Source organism: Panicum hallii, chromosome 2 (assembly GCF_002211085.1).
Source record: "Panicum hallii strain FIL2 chromosome 2, PHallii_v3.1, whole genome shotgun sequence".
Taxonomy (NCBI): domain Eukaryota; kingdom Viridiplantae; phylum Streptophyta; class Magnoliopsida; order Poales; family Poaceae; genus Panicum; species Panicum hallii.
The window spans coordinates 55,234,584-55,255,275 of NC_038043.1; the positions used below are offsets into that span (position 1 = coordinate 55,234,584).

Sequence of the window (20,692 nt, forward strand, 5' to 3'; positions counted from 1 at the left end):
CGTGGCGCCGGCGCACGGCCATAGCAGCAGCCACGGCGGCAGCGCGTGCGGAGGCATGGGGCAAGGCGCGACTGCAGCAGCAGCCCAGCGGGTGCTTGGCATCAGCAGGCAGTAGCCATAGCGGCGGACAGCAGGTGGAGATGGATGACGGCGTCAGGGAATCGGATGGATAGAAATTGTTTGCACGAATCTTAGTACATCGGAAGTCATATAATTTTTTTTCCGGAAGCTATATAGGTTGACCGAGGCCTGTCGGATGATACCAGGGCCATAGATGGGCCGGAGACATTTTGCTGTCGAGAGAATGCATACTCATGGAGGGCGTATAATGGGCCTGAACTTTTAATGGATAAAGGGCCTCCCAAATCTTGGCCCATAAAGTGAAAACCTAGGCAGCACGAGAGGTTTGCTTGCTGGTTTTCCGACCAACGGCAGCTCACCTCGACGCCACGCTCGCCGCCTCCCGCGCCGGACTTGCGCCACTTTCCTACGCTTGCTGATTTCCGCCGACCAAATACCTCGGGCGGTGACTTCAACGCTGACGGCCCCTGTGACGGTTCGAGGGGACTTCATCAGGCGACCGGTATCCTCAACCCGGCGGCCGGCGGCTTCTACTCAGGTAAACCGCTGTGGATTTGAGGTTCACAGTTCGAGTTTCGTGGAGCTTGTGAACCCGCGCCGCCAAGGTTCCTGATTTAGTCAGTGCACTCCGATGTCGCAAGTCTCAATTTTTCAGTGTTCAGTATCGTAAGCGTTCCTGTTCTGTCGTTTGCAGTAGCGCTAGCGTTCCGCTCTTCTGGGTATTAGGCTATTGGCAGTCGCTGTTTGGTGCCGATGAGCAAGAAGAGGATGTCCCTGAAACCAGCCAAGTCGTTGAGAGATGCTGAAGAAGTGTACGCGCTTTGCCTCATTATCATATTATTAACTTTTCTCTTGGTTATGATATGTGATGCTTTCGTCTGATTCTTCACGTTGCTAATTCACTTGTGCACTTTCTTTATGCAGACAAACTTCAGATTACATTGCAGGAGACGTTCTTGATGACCTACTGTCGAAACTTGTCAGGTAACACTTGTTTTTCCCCTTTCCTGCTGCTTCATTTGTTAGATCCAGAAAGGCCTAAAAGGTATTCTTCTCTAGGAGTGTGGAGGTTGCAAAGGCGTCTAGGGGAGGTTTACCAGAAAAGATATGGATGAAGGTATTGTTATCCTTACTTGGCTTCACTACATTTTGCCATCGTTACTGGCAGTCTGTTCTGTCTCCTTTTTCCTTTTGCATTTATTCCATTTTGCCGCTGCAGAAACAATTTGCTATCGGGGTCAATGACGTGACAAGGGTTCTCGAGCGAATGCCTCCGGCTGCTGCCACTAATTCTACTCATAGTTCTACTGAAGCGCAAACTGTCTCAGGTCGGCGTAGAGCTCCTTTGGTGCCGCTGCAGGTTAGTTTTATTTCCTAATTTGCCTTCATAAGAAACCTACCTATGAAATTGAAGCTTCTTAATTTCTTATGCTTATATATTAGGTGCAAAGACATGTGAAATTGCAGCATATTTTTGTCTAATTCCATTATTTTTTGCTCTTCTCTTTTAGTGAAGACAAAGACACAAGTGCTTTTCTGCTTCCCTAGGAAATTTTCCTGGACTTTGGCCACTTTGAACTTATTTTGTTGCATACTGTGATGTTAACCCTTAATAATAAATTATCGCATCAAATATATGCCTGTCTTCTGCGAATTGCACACATTTTCATCTGTACTGTTTTATTTCTACATCATTAGCTTATTCTCTTTCACTCTGTGCGCAACAATCAAATGAGTCAAGGATATTGCTGAACATGTTCAGTCAAGTACAAAGATGGACAATTTCAACTTTCAAGTGTTACATACATCCATGACAACAATTTTAATGAGGAACTCAGGCTGACAAATATGTCTCATTTTATAATGCAACAATGCAGGCTGTCCTTATAGCTGCTGATTGCAATCCCAAGTCATTAACAAAACATATACCGACCCTGGCATCTACAAGGCAGGTTCCGGTACTGTGCATCAAGGACAACAAAGGAGGCTCAGTGAGGTTGGGTCATGTGGTGAATATCAGAACAGCACTTGCCATTGGAGTAAAGGTCAGCTTGTTTTCTTTTCTCATTGATTCGATATGCTTTACTGTCTAGCAAGTATTCATGAGACCAGTGTTCAAATGCATGTTAGGCTGGAGACAGCGTAGTCAACAAGACTATCGACGAGGTGCTAGAGTGTAGTAAGCAATGAACCATAAATTCTCTCTGGGAGCAGCAAAATGATGGACAAAAAAGTTTGAACTCCTCGGCGTGCAACAGTTCCAGAGCATATGAGAGATGGGGTTAACATCGACATAAAGAGAAGAAATTTTAGAAGGGGATAAACGATTCTACCAGATCGTATGGCAATATCAATCTTCTTACACCGATACTCGGAGAACCTTTTCTACCAATACTCATGGGCAATAGGCCAGGTTAGTTTGTTAGGTTCGTACAACTCTGTTTGGATGGATCGCAAAGATATTTGTGTATAGCATGCCCATTGTGATCTTAGATTGTCGCCTATGTTCTTCTCTGTAACCAACAGTAGTTGATGTAAAAGTAATGTTGGCATCATTGTAAGTTTGAATGTTTAATGTGTCAAGTTCTTGAGACACCACACCACAGCACTTGAGACACCACAGCCTTTTTTCTTCAGCCACAAACATCTGTTTTGGGCACTTTATTTAATTATCAAACTCAAAGTTGAACCACCCATGAAGTATTCAAGCAATCAGTTCCAGCTCGATATTACATCTGTTCAAGAATATGTCACTTTGAACAAGACTCTTAAATATGCAACTTTGACGGCTTGACCATTCATTTCCAGAATAAGAAGAGAAAAACAGAAATACTGGCCTTCTAGCGAGGACTTGAGGACCCGGTCAGGAGTGGTGGGAGCCTATGAAGTGTGTATCTGACAGGAATGATGTACTGTACTAGGGAAAATATGAGCAAGATGAAACGGATAACTAGTTTAAGTTCGTGGCATATATATTTTTTTGTTTACAAAAATACCTCACAGATAATTCAATGGTTTTGTATATAATAAAAATATAACAGACAGGCGATTCAATAAGTAAATAAATAAAATAATGGACTTGTCAAATTCTAATTTTATATAGCATATTTCTTTCAAGAATTGTTGTTACATGTACAGGAGTAAAAAAACCATAGATGCACACCCACACGTGTGACACACGCACAATACACAGGACTACAACCATGTCAGATGCTCATGCGTACCAGTAACCCATCCTAACAAGGGGGCGAACAAGGGGCTACTATTCATCGCTTTCAGCGAATTGCGGTGATTGAATCGCAGCGTGCCCACAGCTACGGCTCCCCGCCTTCGCTGCAGCCTTCTACTGCCACCGTTGCTAATTATCGCACTCCCACCTTCCCACCCCCATCCCCGCCTAGCCGCTGTCCCCCGCCGCCCGGAGGGGCGGCCCCCGCCACCATCCCCGCCCAGCCGCCGTCCCCCGCCGCCTAGGCGGGTGGCAACAACCCCTCATCTCGACCGGCCCCACCACCGGGCCAGCAACCAGGGGCGGATCTAAGGGGGGCCTCGAGCCCCTACCTCCCCAGGATCAATGGATACCCCCTAAGCTCCCCTTCATTTTTTTAAGAAAGAATGAGGAACAAGAGAAGGGGATGAAGAAGAAGAGAATGGAGATGAGCTTCCTCCTCACTTCCTGGCTAGATTCGCCACTGTTGGCAATCCTCTGTACCTCGGAACCCGGTGACCCGATCTCAACCCCGAACCCCTAAGCCCTAACCCGGCGGCGGAGCTCCGGTGGTGCCACGACTGTGCCTTCTGCTACAGCACGCATGGCGAATCCGCGTGTGCGATAAATAGACGCCGTCTCCCAACAAGACATTGGCAACAATAGTGCAACACGTCAAGCATCTCTTCATTTTACCAACGCATGCATGGTCTTAGAGGTAACACTCGTAGAGCTTGATGTCCATCTGCAGCCTCAGCCTGAACTCTGAAGTAGTATAGGCCCTTGTCCAAGCCTGTCGGTGCGCAGCGTGGCGATGGCGACACCGCGCGCCAAGTTGCCGGTGCCACCGACGACAGAGATGTCCCGCGTCCTCTCGGCGATGACGATGTCGGCGCCCATGAGGTTGAGCGTGCGTGCCCCTGAGCGCCGTGGAGTTGAACACGAGGGAGAAGGCGAACCAAGCGCTGGCCGGCGACTCCTTCCTGTCGTAGAAGTAGAACCCCTCGGCGCGCGCCACCGGCGCTGACTGCCAGCGCCCGGCCCGCCGTCACCGCGTCGTTGAACTTGAACACCATGATCTCGCCGTAGAAGGTGCCGTTACACCGAGCTGCTCAGCACCGTCGGCTGAGCGGCGATCGCCGCCGTCGCGTTTGCCGTGTCGTCAGGCGTTGGGCACGCATTGGGCGCCGAACAGCAGCAGCTAGCTAGCGTCAGAGGCTCAGAGATTTGTCCCAGCGTGTACACGAACGGAGAGGCGCGCAGCGGCCTCGATCATGGAGAGGAACCCCGTTGAAGCAGCTTCAATTCCGATCGTGGACAGGGCGAGAGGCCCAAATATCGCCGCCGCTGCCGTCGCCATCGAGGCCGCCGACGGTGGAGGCCGCTGGCGAGGCGACATCCTGGCGACCCGGCCCAGTGGCCCTTGTCCTCCGGCAGTTCAGCAGCGAGTTTTTTTAAAAAAGGGGATTAAAGAAATGGGTGCCTCCCGCCCACCCATCGGGCGGGAGGTTCGAAAAAAATTTCCAGAGGCCTCTTCGCGAATGAGAAAAGTTTCTTATTCATGAAGAGGTCCCTGAAGCAGGCCTCCCGCCCGGCCAGTGGGCGGGAGGTCCCCCTCGTATTTCAAACTCAGACTTCTATACTTCGTAGAATTTACTTCGTAGAATTTATGTTTCACAAGCTATTTGAAATTCAGACTTTTTTCAAATACAAAATTTATTCACCATACTATTATGTATGCATATAAAATTTTAATTCAATTTTACGAAGAAGATTACGGTATCTAAAACTCGTACGAAGATAGTTAAACGATAATGTTTTGCAACGTAGAATCCAAATATTCTGTCTTCAATGTGGCAAATATTACAAATACACATCCAGGTGTGATACAATCTCAACGCGGCAAATATTACACTTGAGCAAACAACGTTCAAATAAAATTGCAACTAAATGATGCCTGATGACGTACTAGCACTCGATCGGCGACATCTCCCACTCCTTGATGAAACCGGAGGTCTTCCATCTATAGCATGACCTGTAGGGCCAGCTTCAGCAGAACTGGGGCCAGCATCATTGTTTGGACAACATTTATACGTGTGTCCAATCTGATTACATGCACTGCAGCGCTGTATCCTCGGACGGAGCTCTGACTCATCCATATCATTACGAATACGCCGTGTCTGATGGCGCCCTCTCTGAACCCGTGATGATCTTGGGTCTGGAATATATATAACAGGATTCGCTGTCTCAGTGAACGATCCAACCAAACGGAACCCATAGATCTCATACTGCCAGGTGCTGGCAATCGTCTCCTTTCTGAAGTAATGCGAAACATATATATCGACAGGATGTCGAATATCCGCACAAGCAGCCATTACATGAGAACAAGGTAAGTGCAGCAACTTGGGCCTCATGCATGAGCAACAACAAGTTCCATCAAACTTGAAAATGCACTCCTTTACAGCAGTTTGACGTCTCATGCCATGTCGCGCCCTGTCTTTAGAAGATACCTCAAACTTGAGATTCTGTGTTCCACATTGCCGTACGTGGTGTAACCGGGCGCTTTCTGCCTTCTTAGTCATATATTGTGTTACCATGAATCCAAAATTTCTGTCAGGATCTCGCATGAATACCTGATTTTTAGGGAACTGGTCCTTAAAGTAATCGGTACATCCCCGGACGATGAATTCCACAATTGCAACCAGTGGAAGCCCACGAACACCTGGCAGCATCCAATTGTAAACCTCGGCGAAGTTGGTGGTCATTATGCCGTACCTTGCATCATCGGTATCATAAAGTAACGCCCACTTCTCCTTGGGTTCATTCTCAATCCATTCAGAAAAGTTTTTCACCACTGAGCCAGACCTTCTGCGAGTACGTGCAGTATCTGGGAGCTGATGCGTTCTCGGCTCTTTTCTTCCCGGTCAGTTCATCAAGTTTCTACCACTGCATGTTAAATTTTTGCTGATTCGTTTCCTTGCATAGCCTCTTGAACGTATCCATAAGGTGCTTGTTCTTGAATTGCCTAAAAAAGTTTGCACCGATATGTCTCATGCACCACCTACTGCGAACATCACGCCACTTGGGCGGCTTTCCGATCTCCACACACCCCTGCTGCAAATCTAGTATTGCCCTCAGTATGCCGGCGTGACGATCATGAATCAGGCAGACATATTCCCTATCCCGAACGACTGCAAGCTTAACCCGTTCCAGGAACCAGTACCAACTGTCCGTGTTCTCACTCTCAACAAAAGCAAAAGCAACAGGCAGCAATTAGCAAAAGCAACAGGCAGCAATTGATTGTTTCTATCTACTCCAATAGCTGTCAGCATTTGCAATCTATACTTTCCTGTGAGAAAGGTCCCGTCGATGCACAGGAGAGGCCGGCAGTGATGGAATGCGTTAATTGTAGGATCACTGGACCAGTAAAGAGGCCTAGAGGGGGGGGGGGTGAATAGGCCTGCAAAAACTCAACTCCAAATTCTCGTTAGAGGTGAGTGCGGCACTGCCGTGCCGAGTGTGGCACTGCCGTGCTCAAACAGAACACAAATTACAGAACTCAAGAACTGCCGAACCAAAAATAGATCGAGTTAATTTCTAGGTTTCCTGCAGGTGTCAGCAACATATATATGGAACTAAAACAGAAAACACCGCAGTAGATAAATAGATCGGTCTCAAACCTTGAACAAGAGAGTAACTTAGCAATAAAGTAAAACAGCACGCAAGACAGGGATTTATCCCGTGGTTCGGCGTCGCCACAAAGGCTGGCCTAAGTCCACGTTGTTGAGGCTGCCACAAAAGGCTTGGGCTGCACCACAAAGGTCAGCCCGTCCTCGTTCTCAAGTCAAGAGAGTGAACTCTTGAGATGAGGAGTGATTTTACTAGCTGCAAGAGAATGTTACAGACCTTCCAAGGCTGCCACACGAAGGGGCAAGCTCAAGGGCGACGCCTAGCCGGCTAGGAGCAAGCTCCAAGAGTAATAAACCCTAGATCCGCTGGCCAAACGTGAACCAAATGCTCTTTTGAGTGGGGGAATCAGTAGATCCGCTCTCCAATCGAAGTTTGCTGCCTTTTCCCTCAAGATTTGGTGGTGGGATGTGGAGATCCGCTTGAGGGGAGAGTTGGGAGCAATGGAGGAGAGAGAGAGAAGCACTGGTTCTGTCTTCTGCGAATATGAACGTTGGGAAGCACTGTTTTGAGGTCTGTAACCGTTGGGGAATTTATACCCCTCTGGTCCCAGCGGTACATTAAGTGCAGCACTGCCGCACCAAGGCGCGGCACTGCCGCACCCATCAAAACAACTCTGCTGGATGTGAAATTTTGCTGGCTGTTTTGGTTGAGTACGAGGATGTGGTTTTCAGGATTTGAGCATTTAGTTCAACAGTTGGACAGTTGATCTTGAATCCCTCTTTATAGTACGGCTTTCCTTAAACTCAATATTCAAAATATAAAATAAATTAAGCCTTCATGAGTCAAGATAGCCATCATATCAATTTGGGGGATCCTCCAACCTGTACATCATCCTCTTTTTAAATTTCCTGCATATCATCTCGATGAATCTCATTAGTTCCCTAATTAGGTGGTCATCAACGCCAAAACCCACAAAGAGCTTGATTGCACTTACATTAATGCATGGACTCAAGCTGAAAAAGACCCGCTGCAATGTGTAGGGCGGACCTTCTCCTCTGTCTAAAGTTTTCAGGTCATAATAGCTTTTAGAATTTCTCTGACATAGGACGGCCAGCAATCGAGGAACATTATCATATGCAGCCTCGAACGTACCTCATCTACAACACCTTTTGTTTTGCACACCATGCCTTGCTGTACGAAATGGTATACTTGTACTTTTCCTGAATGTACCTGATAATAGACTTTGGTTCATATGACAAGTTGTCTACTACGTTCCGTACATCTCATTTGCGATGTATTGCGACGAGAGGTTGCGATGGGTCTTCTGCACCCCAGGCAAATGACAAGTGTGCTGAGTGACAATGGAGCATTCACAATAATCTTTCCATTTACCCTTATAGGTATGCACCCACCATGGACATCCCTCCTTCACACATACCACATCGTACTTGCGAGATTTGTACTCGACTGTTTTAAACTCTCGCATAAGAGATAAAGACCAACACTTAATAGCTTCCTTCACCTCTTCAATTGAGTGGTACCTCGCACCCTGGATAATTTCATTCTCCCTGCAATCCGAAGGCCTGCTAGATCCGTCATCTACGATAAGATGACTGAAGTCGCTGCTTACCCAATCTTGAGGCACATCATCGTCGTCATCAGACGAATCGGCATTCATTGCTTCGTCCAATTCACGTTCTTCGTCTCGCAGCTGTTCAACAATGAAGGGTATGTTCTCCCCCTCATCAGCCACGCATTGAGGTGCTGTGGTCCCATCTGCCTCAATGTTTGCACCCTCAACTTCTTCATCAATATTTTCATCCCCCGGAGCAGCTTCAATGTTTATCAAAAGGTTCTAGTGCACACTGACAAGGAGTACCAGTGGCCATTGCCAATGACTTGCATTTTGCAGATAATTTAACCAGTCCTCGTTGCTTGCAAGTGGCATCAGCTCCCAGATCACAGCGTGAGTGGTACGATTAATGACGCATTGAACACTCACAGTGTGTGTCTCCTGATTAATCCTTAATCCCCTTATTAACCAGTTGCATAGGGATTCAAATGTCCTCTCGTGCGGTCTGGTAATTCCTCTGACCGCACAGTTGAATTCACTTAAATCTACCCCATTTGGCCCATAAATCACATTTACTTCTCCGTAATATATACTGAAAATATCCTTCTCGGAAGACATATCTGAAAATACCGCACAGTTGAATTAACTGGTTATACTACATATTAATACACAACGACGACCCTAAAGTTCAGCGATTCTCAGATTATATTTTACAAATTCTAAACTATTCAGAATATCAATTATACTAAAAATAAATGAAAATACTAAAAACTATTCAAAACATAACTATTCTAAGAAATATTTCCTAAATTATAGTTATTTTCAAGTAATTATACAGCTAGAATGAGAATATACCTCCAAATCGACGTGTGAACAGAGCTTCACCGCTTCCTCTTCTCTCTTCCTCTCCTTTCTTTCTTTTTTTTCTGATTTTTGATGAATAAAATGAAAATTTTGGAGCTGATTCGGGCTTATATAGCCGGGGGGGACATCCCGCCTGACCAAAGGACGGGATGCCCCTCAGGACAACATCCCGCCCTTTGGATGGGCGGGATGCCCCCGCCTGCCCCAGCAGGGACCTCTTCGCAAATAAAAAATTCACGAAGAGGCTCTCGGGGAACGTCCCGCCCACTGGATGGGCGGGAGGTCCCCGACCCCATGCCTTCCGCCCAATCAGCAGGCGGGAGGTACCCATTTTTCAAAAAATTTCCCACCGGCACCCCTTTTCCTAATTTTATTTTTTATCTTTTTTTAAAAAAAAACTCTCCAGCAGCGCCGCGTTTCTCCAATCGCCAGCGAGCCCGTTGGCCGCGGCCTGCGCGCATTAATGGGCTCACGAGTCACGGCCTACGTTGACCACTGGGCTGCTACTTGGGCTTTCAAGCCCATGCGACGTCTATCTCGACCTCCTCCGCTCGGATCCTGCCGCTCGTTGCCGATCCTACGGCTGGCACGACCCCAAGGGTGGACGGTAAATGAAATACCGTCCACCCCGCCTGGTCGGGGAACGAGGCAACGACCGTCCCCTCGCCGCGGTCACCGCTCCTCCCGCCGCCGTTCCCTGGCTGTGGGTCGAGGAAGCGGTTGCTCCGCCGCGCGGAAGGTAGCGCATGGAATTGCTGCCTGGCGCCGCCGCTCTCTCCGTCGTATTGCAGATCAACGCGCTGCGCATCGGCTTGCCGCCTGCACCACGGCGGCGAAGCGCAACGGCACGTCTCCTGTCCCGGCGGCTCCACTGACCAGTCTGAAAGCTGATCGAGCTGCGTGGACACGACCGACGTTTAGAGGAAATTCCAGACAGAGCTAGCTTCCCGCGTCAACACCGAGGTCGTTGGTCATCGATGCCGTTCTCTGTATCTTCTACAGCGTTCCTCCATTTGGATTGGCAGCCAGCCGGCCATCGATCAACGAGAAACGTGCTCACCGCCTCCAATTGGAACGGCAGCCACCAATCAGCATCATGAGGTTCGTCTCCATGAGTTCCCCGTGACCACTGCCGTCCTTGATCCCAAGAAAACGCATCCCTTGTATCTTCAAATGCCATTGCCGTGAACTGTAATTGCTTATGGAACCCAGGGGCATGGCAGAACCGATTCAACTGCAGCACACCTGAAACATGATTAACCTATTCTCTTGATATACATGGTTAAAGCTTACAGGGGACAGGGGAGGTTCTGTCTGTAATCTGCGCCGTTGGACTCTGCTGTGCTCATTCTCGTTCAGTTTCGGGAGTCGTCCCGGGCTCGTGGACAGGGCCGGAGTCCCCGATCGCGCCCCGCAGCCGTCGTCATCGATGCCGACAATGGAGAGCACCTCATCGGTCGTGGGGGAGCTGACCAGGATGTGGATGCCGGCGATGGCCGACGGGGAGGAAGAGCCCGACGAGCTATCCGTCGTCGAAGCTTCATTTTAGAGAGGACAGAGGAGCAGGAACCTCGCCATCGAGTGGCGGCGTTGATGCAATTTCGGGCTGGGGGCTTTGGTTTCGTGGCCCTCCGTTTCTCTCGGCCCAACTTCACTGGGCTGCTTGTTGGGCCTGTAAAGCCCATACCCATACGACGCACTAGCTCGCCTTCCTTTGCTCGGATCATACCGCTTGTTGCCGATCCGACGGCTCCTGCGACCCCAGGAGTGGACGGTAAATGAAATACCGTCCACCCCTGGTCGGGGATGAAACACCGACCACCCCCTCGCCGTGTTCACCGCCGCTCCCTCCGCTGTCCGCCGGTCGTGGGAGCGCGGAGCGGGTCACCGCGTGGAAGACGCGCCTGGAACGAATGCCTGCCGGGCGCCCGGGCGCTGCCCACCATCGCACAACGGCGGCACGCAGGTCGCCGCGCCACGGCGGCGAAGCGCAACGGCCACGCGCTCCGGACTCCGAAGCAGAAGCGTCTCTTTCCTCGGACGCGTCTCCTGATCCGTCAGCTCCAGACATGGCGGATAAGCCTTCGCGTGCAATGCACTGACTAACTGACCGCTGAATCGCATCAGTGCCGACGGGCATAGTGGGAGAAGCCGAAGCTCAGGGACAGGTCCGGGGAACAGCGTGATGGGCATACACTCTTTTGCATCAGTGCTGACGGGCTCCGTTGTGCCTTCTTCAACCTTGCTGGCTGCGATGGAGTCACCGGGCTGGAAGCACTTGGTTAGGGTGCCCAGTGTGCAGTCGGAAAAGAAGTCAGCAGGGCGAGCTGATCCAACAATTAATGAATGCAAATACAACCATGTCGGCTTACAACAATGTGGTACACACAATCCAAACGCCCACAGGTATAACAACAAGACGCGAATTTAACACAACATCACAGCACAGCACGCAAGACATGTAAGAACTTGGCGAAAACAATCTCACGACGTGTGTGAGGTACGGCGTTATTAGACGTCGTAGCACTCATAGAGCTTGATGTCCATCTGGAGCCTGAAGTAGTAGAGGCCCTCAAAGGAGTCGGTCCGCAGCGTGGCGACGCCGCGCGCCATGAAGAAGTCGCCGGTGCCGCCGACGACGGAGATGTCCCGCGTCTTCTCCGCCATGAGGTAGGCGCCCATGAGGTTGAGGGTGCCCCTGCACGCCGTCGAGTTGAAGACGAGCGAGAAGGCGACGCCTCCTTCTTGTCGTAGAAGTAGAAGCCCTGCGCGCGCGCCACCGGCACCGACGACAGCGCCGGCCCCGCCGTCACCAGGTCGTCGAACACCACGATCTCGCCGAAGTAGGTGTCGTTGACGGACGCGGACCGGCTCAGCAGGGTCGGCTGCGTCGCGAACGCCGCCGTCGCGTTCGCCGTGTTGGCGCCGTCGTATCACGGCGCGTTCCTCTGCCGCCCGCCATGGGCGACGCCGGCCAGCAGCCCAAGCAGGAACATCACAGTGATCAAGCTGGTGAACTTGGAAGATGGCCCGACGCCTTGCATTGTAAATCGCTGCAAGATATATACTTGAAGCTTAAGCAGCTAGTTACTATATATAGGGCACTGAAAGTTTGTTTGCGTTGAGAGCTCTGAGTTTTTGTGCATGCCTATATATATAGTAAGCCCGGAGTTAGTTTGATTCAGGTTGTGTTGCGAAATGGATTGGAGTAACCAGAGGCACGTAATTATGCGTGGTTGGCAGCAAATTATCGTTTGGCACAATTATATTGGTCCATTTTGGTATGTTTGGTATGATCTCAGTGTCATATATGCCCATTTATTTCTTATTTTTAGCTTGGTGTCATACCAACCACAACTATATATATAGTGACGATGGATCGATCCACTTCTACGTTGCTGTATATGCTGGCTCCACTAAAACATGAAGCTGAAAAAATAATTTGCTAATCGAGTAAATATGGAATGTTGATTTTGTACTCTAAGCATTTTTTTTCTAAAAAATCTCCCACCTTACTTCTCTTTAAATGGGCTAAACAACTGTTTAGATGAATAATGGCTATATATCAGAGTAAACTTTGGCGCAAATTTACCACCCTACAACAGCTAGTGATATTTTTTGTTATCATTAAACACTCCACAACTTGCAGGTGTTACATATAAGTGAGGAGCAAGCAAAGGCGGCTCCACATTTCCATTTTTGGAAGAGTACAACCGTCTCTTATCCTTTTGCAGACAGAATATGCATGGTATGATATGAGTGCTTGCACCAAAACCAATTTAGTGGAAGTAATTAATCTTCTGTAGAGATCAATCACTAACATTGTTCACCAGTATGTTACCTTACTTTTGCGTATCTCTCAAAAAATGCACATTCCATTTCAAGGTGAAGGCCGCATTTGGAAATCCTGGGCACCACCGAGAGTCAAGCTCCGGTCCAGTGTCGGAATCCTACGTAGTATCGGAAGTTCCGACGCATGTAATTGCTACGAAGAATTTTTCAGATTTTCCAGGTACGCCTATTCACCCCCGCTCTCTAGGCATCACCAATATCTTTTCAGTGACAAGGGCATTTGCAATAAGGATCAGTGCACAGTGCCTGCTGTGGACTGGCACCATTGCTGCTGCCATCGTCTTCCTCGTCCTTATCACCATTGCCCACTTCCCTTTCTAGATCGAAGATACGATTCTGCATGTAGTAGATATACTCCAGTGCAGATAAATGGGAGGAGGATCGACCCACCTAACGAACCTATAGTTTTCTAGAGCATTAGAAGATTGTAACAAATATATCTTGTAAGTTGTAGAAAAGTAGAGAAATATATTTAATAAACGAATATTAGTAACAATTACCTATGCTCGCGGGCATTTGAAAAAATGACGACCTCTATCCATCCCCCTCGGTGCACATCTGCACTAAGCAGTCCTCACCGCACATGCATTTTGGTCAATCTTCTTTGCGGTTATCCTATCCTTTGAGAGGATTCTCGTTGGTGAATTCACTCTTGCTCTAAACAGGAAACTCATACACTACTTTCTGAAAGAAATCAGGACCAAGACACCCCTCCCACACAATGGGAGGTCCCTTCCTTCCCCATTTCCTCTTCTAGTGCCCAAACCCTTTCCACTAGATGACCCTCCAGACATTACTACTCCAGCAAAATTCTCAGAATTCTCATTTTGAAGTAAGTAGCAATGCATCCAGCAATACATATATATAGGTGGAGGGCGGTTTAGAACCCGTTGTGTGGAGGCGTAAATGCACCTAAAAAAATTATATCCGTATCACTGAAAAGCCTATTTCGAAGGACTGAAAAGCCTATTTAAAATCAAACTGCAAAGGCTATTTTAAATCGGACTGAAAAGCCTATTTGAAAACATAATGAAAAGGCTAGATTCTTTCACACTTGTAATTTCAATATCTATCAAAGTCAGAGATTAATAATATACTGTACTTCTCATGATTCGTTGCGAATCAGAGCTAGAAACAAGACTTCATAGTTATATTTATTGAAAATAGGTTGAGATATACATGACAACTACAATAAATCCTATATAAAAATTTCAGCAAGGTACGAACTTAAAGAAACTATGAAATGGGACCTATCGCTTCTACATGGCAGATAGGTCTATCAGCTATCAAATAGCCGATTGCTTTGTCGGGACGACAGGTTCCAGTTGGCCCACTAGGACCCGACAGGCCCTATCCGCACCGACAGCTCGTCTTCGGCGGAGCCCGACGGATCACATCAGATGCCATATGGGCTGTCGGTCCTTCAACAGCCGATAGGTCTCCTGTCGGTAATTGGGTAGCCGACAGGCTGCTATATTTGCAATTATTTTTTTCAGCATTTATTTTTGCAATTTTCCATTAAAATAATATTATTATTTTCTAAAAATTCCTTGTTATGGTGGGCCGTGTGGGCGTCGTACATTGGGTCTTCTGTGATGCAATGATATCCAGTAATGCGCGTGACTCTTATTATTTCCGGAAATATATGAGTAGTTAGTAGGACGTACTCCAGGAGTCCAGGTGGAAGCAAAGCATATCGACAGAGATACCCTCGGGCCCCCGGCATAATTCCATTTCTTGGGTAGAAAAAGAAATGGCGACGACGGCACCATACTCGTGTCTTTTCTGCGGACGATATCACAATTCGTAAGCATGATGTGACATGCAAGGATGCACATGAAAACAAATTCGATCGGAAGCATGCGTAGATGAGTGGTGAAAGGCTATATATTCACTCTTTGCGTTGAATTGCGAGAAAGCCATAGCGTGAGCGATGCGCCCAGCCATGCATGGGCCCATGGTGAGTCAGCTCAGGTTGTCCCAACGCTTCCATAGATAATCCTGACTGTGATGCTGTGGAACACCTGCAAAGGCGAAACACATTTTGCATTGATCTTTGACCACCTTCTTCTTCATGTTATTCATGAGAATGTCTGGTGAGAGAAAAAGGGAGGAGAGAAAGAAGCTTTATTAATGTTTGGAAGTGCATCATTATAGAGTTGATACAAATACATCATACCCATATAGCGCCATACATATTATACACAACATTGTGGTACACACAATACAGAAAAAACGGCAACACACACGTATATATAAGTAAACATGTTAAGTACGTGACGAATTGAAGATCGTGAAGCAGCAGTATGCATGGTCTCAGTCTCAGACGTAGCACTCGTAGAGCTTGATGTCCATCTTGAGGCGGAAGTAGACGGCACCCTCGATGGCCTTGGTGCTCAGCGTGGCGACGCCCCGCGACATGAAGAAGTCCCCGGTGCCGCCCACGACGGAGAGGTCCCGCGTCTCCTCGGCCATGAGGTCGGCTCCCATGAGGTTGAGGGTGCCCCTGTACGCCGCGGAGTCGAACACGAGGGAGAAGGCCATCCACGCGTTCAACGCCTCCTTCCTGTCGTAGAAGTAGAAGCCCTGCGCGCGCGCCACCGGCTCCGACGCCAGCGCCTGCTCCTCCGTGACCAGGTCGTCGAACACCACCAGCAGGCCGAAGTAGGTTCCGTTCGCCCAGCGCGACGTGCTCAGCGCCGCCGCCGGCCTCGTCACCGCCGCCGACGTCGCGTTGGCCGTGTTGTTGCCGCTGTAGAGAATGTCGTGGTAGTAGACCGTCATCCTCCTGCACGGCTCGTCCTCGTTGCTGGAGACGACGAGACGCCTCCTGCCGCCGCCGTGGGCGACGCCGGCGAGCCCTAGCAGCAGCATCATAGCAGCAACGACGACGACCAAGCTGCTGCTGAGCTTGGAAGACGATGGCTTAATAATAATAATGAGGCCTTGCATTGTTAAGAGCTAGTAGTCTATAGCTGGTCTTGTGTACTTGTTGTGTTGGAGCAAGCATGCGCATGTTGTGCCTATTTATAGATCAATGGGGAGTGGTGCATACAGTACAGTGCTGATAGATGATGTGGACTACTATTGGTCGCCGGTATATTCAGGTGACGCCCGGGGTTGTGAAATGGATGGATGGATGCAACTTGCAGGCAATATTTCAGACCAACATATGCACGGTTGGCGCGGCATCATCAGCACTGTTTTCATTTGGGTAAGTTGTGCGTGTATACATGCGTGTTGGGTAGGGTTTCGCTGTCATGTGCAGGCATTTCTCAATTACTGTACCTTGGCTTGGCGCCGTGCCAACGATGCATTCATTTATTTATAGTCGACTGCATGTAGTTTTAATTAATTACAATATTCACTGGTGATGCGCACGATGATGTACTGGCCAGGGGAGCGCGAGTAGCTGCTTCGGCGGCGGCGGCGGCCATGAGCCGTCTGATTTTATCCGTTCAGGGGATGGGACGTGTGTTGCTCAGTTGCTTGGGAAGGAAGACTGGTTGCCTTGCCTGAGAAGCTCCTCGCTGGGGCGACGACCATGGATAGGTACCGGGGAAGGCGTGCAGCGAAAGCGCAGCGCAGATGAGAGAGAAAGGCCACTTCACGCGGGCCGGCGCAGCTGTGCGGGCGCCGGGCGGATCCCCCCGTGGGCTGGTGGGACGGGCCGTGCGACGGCGCGTGCGCCAAGCCCAAACAATGTGGGTGGCTGGTGGTGGCCCGTTGCCGTCTCTCTCTGTCCACCCGGCCGGGAAGCACCCGTCGCTTTCCGCCCGCGTCGGCGCTTCCATGTAAATGAAGATCGCGGCGAAAGGATGCGTAGTGCAGTGGTTACAGGAACTTCAGTAGATTTTGGATTTAATTTTATGTAAAAGTGATTTTTTTAAAATTTAACGGTATTATACTTTCAGACGATATTCCCGTCGACAACGATACGTGGTGATTTCGTCAAAATTTGAGAATTTATAGAATTTGTGTACATTATGCTGCATAATCTAAAAATAATGTAAATAAAGATTGTGGTGGAGTGGAGGTAAACCGAACGAGGAGCTACCCTTGATACGATGGATTGATGGGACACGCAAGCATAGCATGCCCGGCCGGCAGGTTTCGCCGCCGCCGCCGCAGCAGCTTGCATTGGCTCGTCACTCGTGCACAGCCGCCGTCGTAGATCATGGATGTCGAGGTAGTAGACCGTGATCCTCTTCCACGGCTCGTCCTCGTTGCTGGAAACGATGAGCCTCCTGCCGCCATGGGCGACGCCTGCCAGCCCAAGAAGCAACAGGACACTAACAACGATATGATCATCATTGAACAGAAAAGCACTGCAGGCGCAGGGTAACGTGAGGAGGTCAAGGTGCAAGCAAAGCATATCGACAGAGATACCCTTCATAGCATAGGCATAATTCCATTTCTGAACAGAAAAGAAAAGGCGACGACGGTACTGTACTCGTGCCTTTCTGCGGACAGTCAATAGATTGCTCTTCATAAAGAATAATGGGTATTAAGCATGTGTTTGGTGTGGAAAACTTATCAATTTGTTTTTAGCTACTTTTTAGTATGTAATTTATATTATTTCTCTATGTTTTTATATACGCTACTTTGAACTATGATGCTGGTCTATTATGAGAATTAAGATATTATAGATTTTAGTTACGTCAGCCCCCCTTCCTATTTTATGTTCCAGATCCACCCCTGATCGCTCTGTTTTTTCTTTCTTGCGTGCAAAAGTGTACAACATCACCAAATCCTTCCTCAACACCAACACATACAGTCAATAGAGCCCCTTGCGCAAAGTCCCGGCGTACCACGTCCTCCGTTATCTCCGGAACCCCTTCGCTCACGGGCTGCATGGGGCGGTCCCTTTGGACCTGTGGAGGCAACGACAGTGCCGACGAATCCCCTACCACCTTCCGCACTACCCCGTAAGTTCCAGCCAAGGCCCGCGCAGCCCGGCGGCATTGGTGGTGCCAGCCTACGAGCACTGGCACATTGGGTTACTGCAGTATATGTTGCTGCAGTCCTTCCAGAGAGCCATGCACCTAACCACCTTGAGCGCGTGCGGATACAGTATCTCTTTGCCAATCCACGATACTGATTCTCGGGTTCTTAGTTATTTATCTACTCATTTAGTACTATGTCTTATGTACTATTTTTTCACGACTTAAGTATGTACTACTAGTATAAGCAAATGATTATATTAGGACTTCGATTCCTTTTTGTGGGTTGTGGTATTATAATTAATAAAGTTGTTTTAGGAGGTCTCAAGATCCTTTTTCAAACCTGCTCTGCTCCCATTTCGAGTCAAGAGATAGATAAATAGCTACATCCCATTGCACTTAAAAGCCGAGTACTCTACCATTGAGTTAGCAACCCAGATAAAATAGGATCTCTTAGACACGATCGAAATCCAAAAAACTTTTTTTTCTCTTTCGGTTGCTTCTGATTGTTTTTCTGGTTGTGATCCTATTTTTTCATGGTGTCGTTTTTAGTTAACTGTTAGCGCAGTCATGGAGTGAAAGTCTGAAGGAGACGTGGGAGGACAACTGTTAACTATTATGCATCTTTTTACGCTACAGCCAAAGGGGGATCCAACGTGGGGGCAGGGGGACTTGAGCCCCCTACCCCCTATGCAGCAGTGCCCCCCCCCCAAGCCCCCCTCCATTTTTTGCGCCATGGAAAGGAATTTAGGAGGTCCTGCAGGTTGAACAAGGGTGCATCTGCGCTATTGGTCACCTTGGGCCAGCGGAACAGCAATACAAAGCGAACTAAATTAGCCCATATAGCCCCAACCCAAAGGAATTACGTTGGCCCAATTCTGACCCCTCCCAGCCCAACCACCCCACTAAACCCTACCACTACCGATCCCCTCCCGACCCCTGTTTCCCCGACTCCCCGATCCCGAGCCTGACGGCCAACGCCGCTTGCTCGCTGTCCGACCGTCTGCCGCTGCTCGCCTCCCGGGTCCCACCATGCATCGAGCCGCCAACACGACTTTGGGGGCTAGGCGAGTGGCGCGAGCTTGCGACTGGTGACCGCAGGCAGTAGGCCGCAGTACGAGGAGTGGCCCGTGGCTGGCACCCTGCAACAAGAAAAGGTATGCTACAGAAATGCAATTAACTAAAAATTAATACTGAAATTGTTACTTTTAGTATACAACCTTGAATTCATCCCTAAATTGCAAGATGTAGAAAAGAACATTGTTCAACTATTATTCAAGCAGTAGCAATACTCCTAGCCTAGAGAATAAGGAGAACACAAGGCCACCAAAATTATCACGAGTGGAATTTTGTTCTTCGGATATTGTTAGTGAGCTAGGAATGCGCAAACCAATTGATGAGCATCCATTTGAAATTGGAGATCAAGTGAAAAGAGTATATGCTTTGAGAGGACCAACTCAACCGGTTGGTATTTCATTTCCTCGCAAACGGCAAAGTGGTGAATGGAGATCCTTCCAACAAAGTTGGTTTGCAAAATATGATTGATTAGAGTATAGTGAATCAAAGGATGCTGCATTTTTTTTTCTTGTACAGTTATCTTTTCTTTTTGAGCTTGGAAAGCTTGAAAAATTTGGGAGTGATGTCTTTGCAAAAAAAGGTTATGAGAAATGGAAGATGGCTTTGGAAAGATTTGATAAGCATGCTGCTTTCCAATCTCACAACAATGTAATTATGAAGTGTGATGACTTCATGAACCAGAGGAGAAGTGTGACTAACAAAGTTGTTAGGTACAATAAAGAGGAAGAAGCTTAATACAAAATTCGTTTGATATCTTCTTTAGAAATAAATTGTAAGATTTCTCATTGAGCAAGGAGAAGCTTTCTGTGGGCATGATGGGTCTTCTACTTCTCTAAACAAAGGTACATTTAGAGAGATGGTTGACTGGTACAAGAACAAGAAAAAGAAGGTGAAGGATGCATATGAAAAAGGTTCTAAACATTGTCAAATGTTGTCTCCTCACATACAAAAGGACCTTACCGAAGCTGGTGCAAAGGAAGTCACTGCAGTGATTATGGATGAGATTCGGGGTAGAAATTTCTCAGTGCTAATTGATGAGTCTAGAGATGTATCAATAAAGGAGCAAATGGCTATGATTTTGAGGTTAGTAGTCTCATGGAATGTCATTTTGATTTTACAATTTTAGATTTTATTTAGTAGTAATATACAATGGAATGTGTTATGCAGGTTTGTGAATGATGAAGGAAAGGTTGTGGAGAGGTTTTTTGGATTTAAACATATTGAGAAATGTACGTCAGCCGCATTGGAAGAAGTTTCGGTCGATATGCTTTCCAGCCACAAGTTATCCATCTCTATGCTTCGTGGGCAGGGTTATGACGGTGCTTCTAATATGAGAGGTACAAGATGGGGCTCACATGTTAAAAGATTGCTTTGAATTTTGGTAACGTGGGAGGCAATCTTGGAGGTACTAGAGATTGTAAAAAAGGATTATATTAAACCAACATGTAATGGTGGGGATTTTGG

General features: G+C 48.1%; 3 protein-coding genes and 1 pseudogene across 3 annotated transcripts; 1 reads left to right on the plus strand and 3 right to left on the minus strand.

The window, feature by feature from the left end:
* The first annotated feature begins 407 nt into the window (after positions 1 to 407).
* LOC112882313 lies at positions 408 to 2,703 on the plus strand. Its single transcript, XM_025947339.1, has 7 exons — positions 408 to 619; positions 776 to 893; positions 1,006 to 1,065; positions 1,141 to 1,198; positions 1,301 to 1,441; positions 1,959 to 2,126; positions 2,212 to 2,703. The coding sequence occupies exons 2-7, from the start codon at positions 835 to 837 to the stop codon at positions 2,269 to 2,271; spliced, it is 546 nt and encodes a 181-aa protein (XP_025803124.1). The 5' UTR covers positions 408 to 619; positions 776 to 834; the 3' UTR covers positions 2,272 to 2,703.
* Positions 2,704 to 4,042: 1,339 nt separating this feature from the next.
* On the minus strand, positions 4,043 to 4,688 carry LOC112881334 (annotated as a pseudogene).
* A 7,179-nt stretch (positions 4,689 to 11,867) lies between these two features.
* LOC112881335 (dirigent protein 6-like) lies at positions 11,868 to 12,289 on the minus strand (the record flags this gene model as incomplete). The annotated part of the gene is given in 2 exon segments (XM_025946001.1): positions 11,868 to 12,091; positions 12,094 to 12,289. Coding segments are annotated over 2 exon segments (420 nt in total), but the record flags the coding sequence as incomplete, so codon positions are not given.
* A 3,029-nt stretch (positions 12,290 to 15,318) lies between these two features.
* Positions 15,319 to 16,194, minus strand: LOC112882399 (dirigent protein 5-like). Its single transcript, XM_025947452.1, has one exon. The coding sequence runs from the start codon at positions 16,158 to 16,160 to the stop codon at positions 15,531 to 15,533; it is 630 nt and encodes a 209-aa protein (XP_025803237.1). The 5' UTR covers positions 16,161 to 16,194; the 3' UTR covers positions 15,319 to 15,530.
* Between the last annotated feature and the right edge of the window lie 4,498 nt (positions 16,195 to 20,692).

Bases quoted from the DNA above. Each gene is read 5' to 3' on its own strand.
- LOC112882313 (XM_025947339.1), top strand. From the start codon at position 835: ATGAGCAAGAAGAGGATGTCCCTGAAACCAGCCAAGTCGTTGAGAGAT. The intron at 1,442-1,958 runs GTTAGTTTTATT...GCAACAATGCAG, and splicing joins CTCCTTTGGTGCCGCTGCAG to GCTGTCCTTATAGCTGCTGA. The intron at 2,127-2,211 runs GTCAGCTTGTTT...AATGCATGTTAG, and splicing joins CACTTGCCATTGGAGTAAAG to GCTGGAGACAGCGTAGTCAA.
- LOC112882399 (XM_025947452.1), bottom strand. From the start codon at position 16,160: ATGCAAGGCCTCATTATTATTATTAAGCCATCGTCTTCCAAGCTCAGC.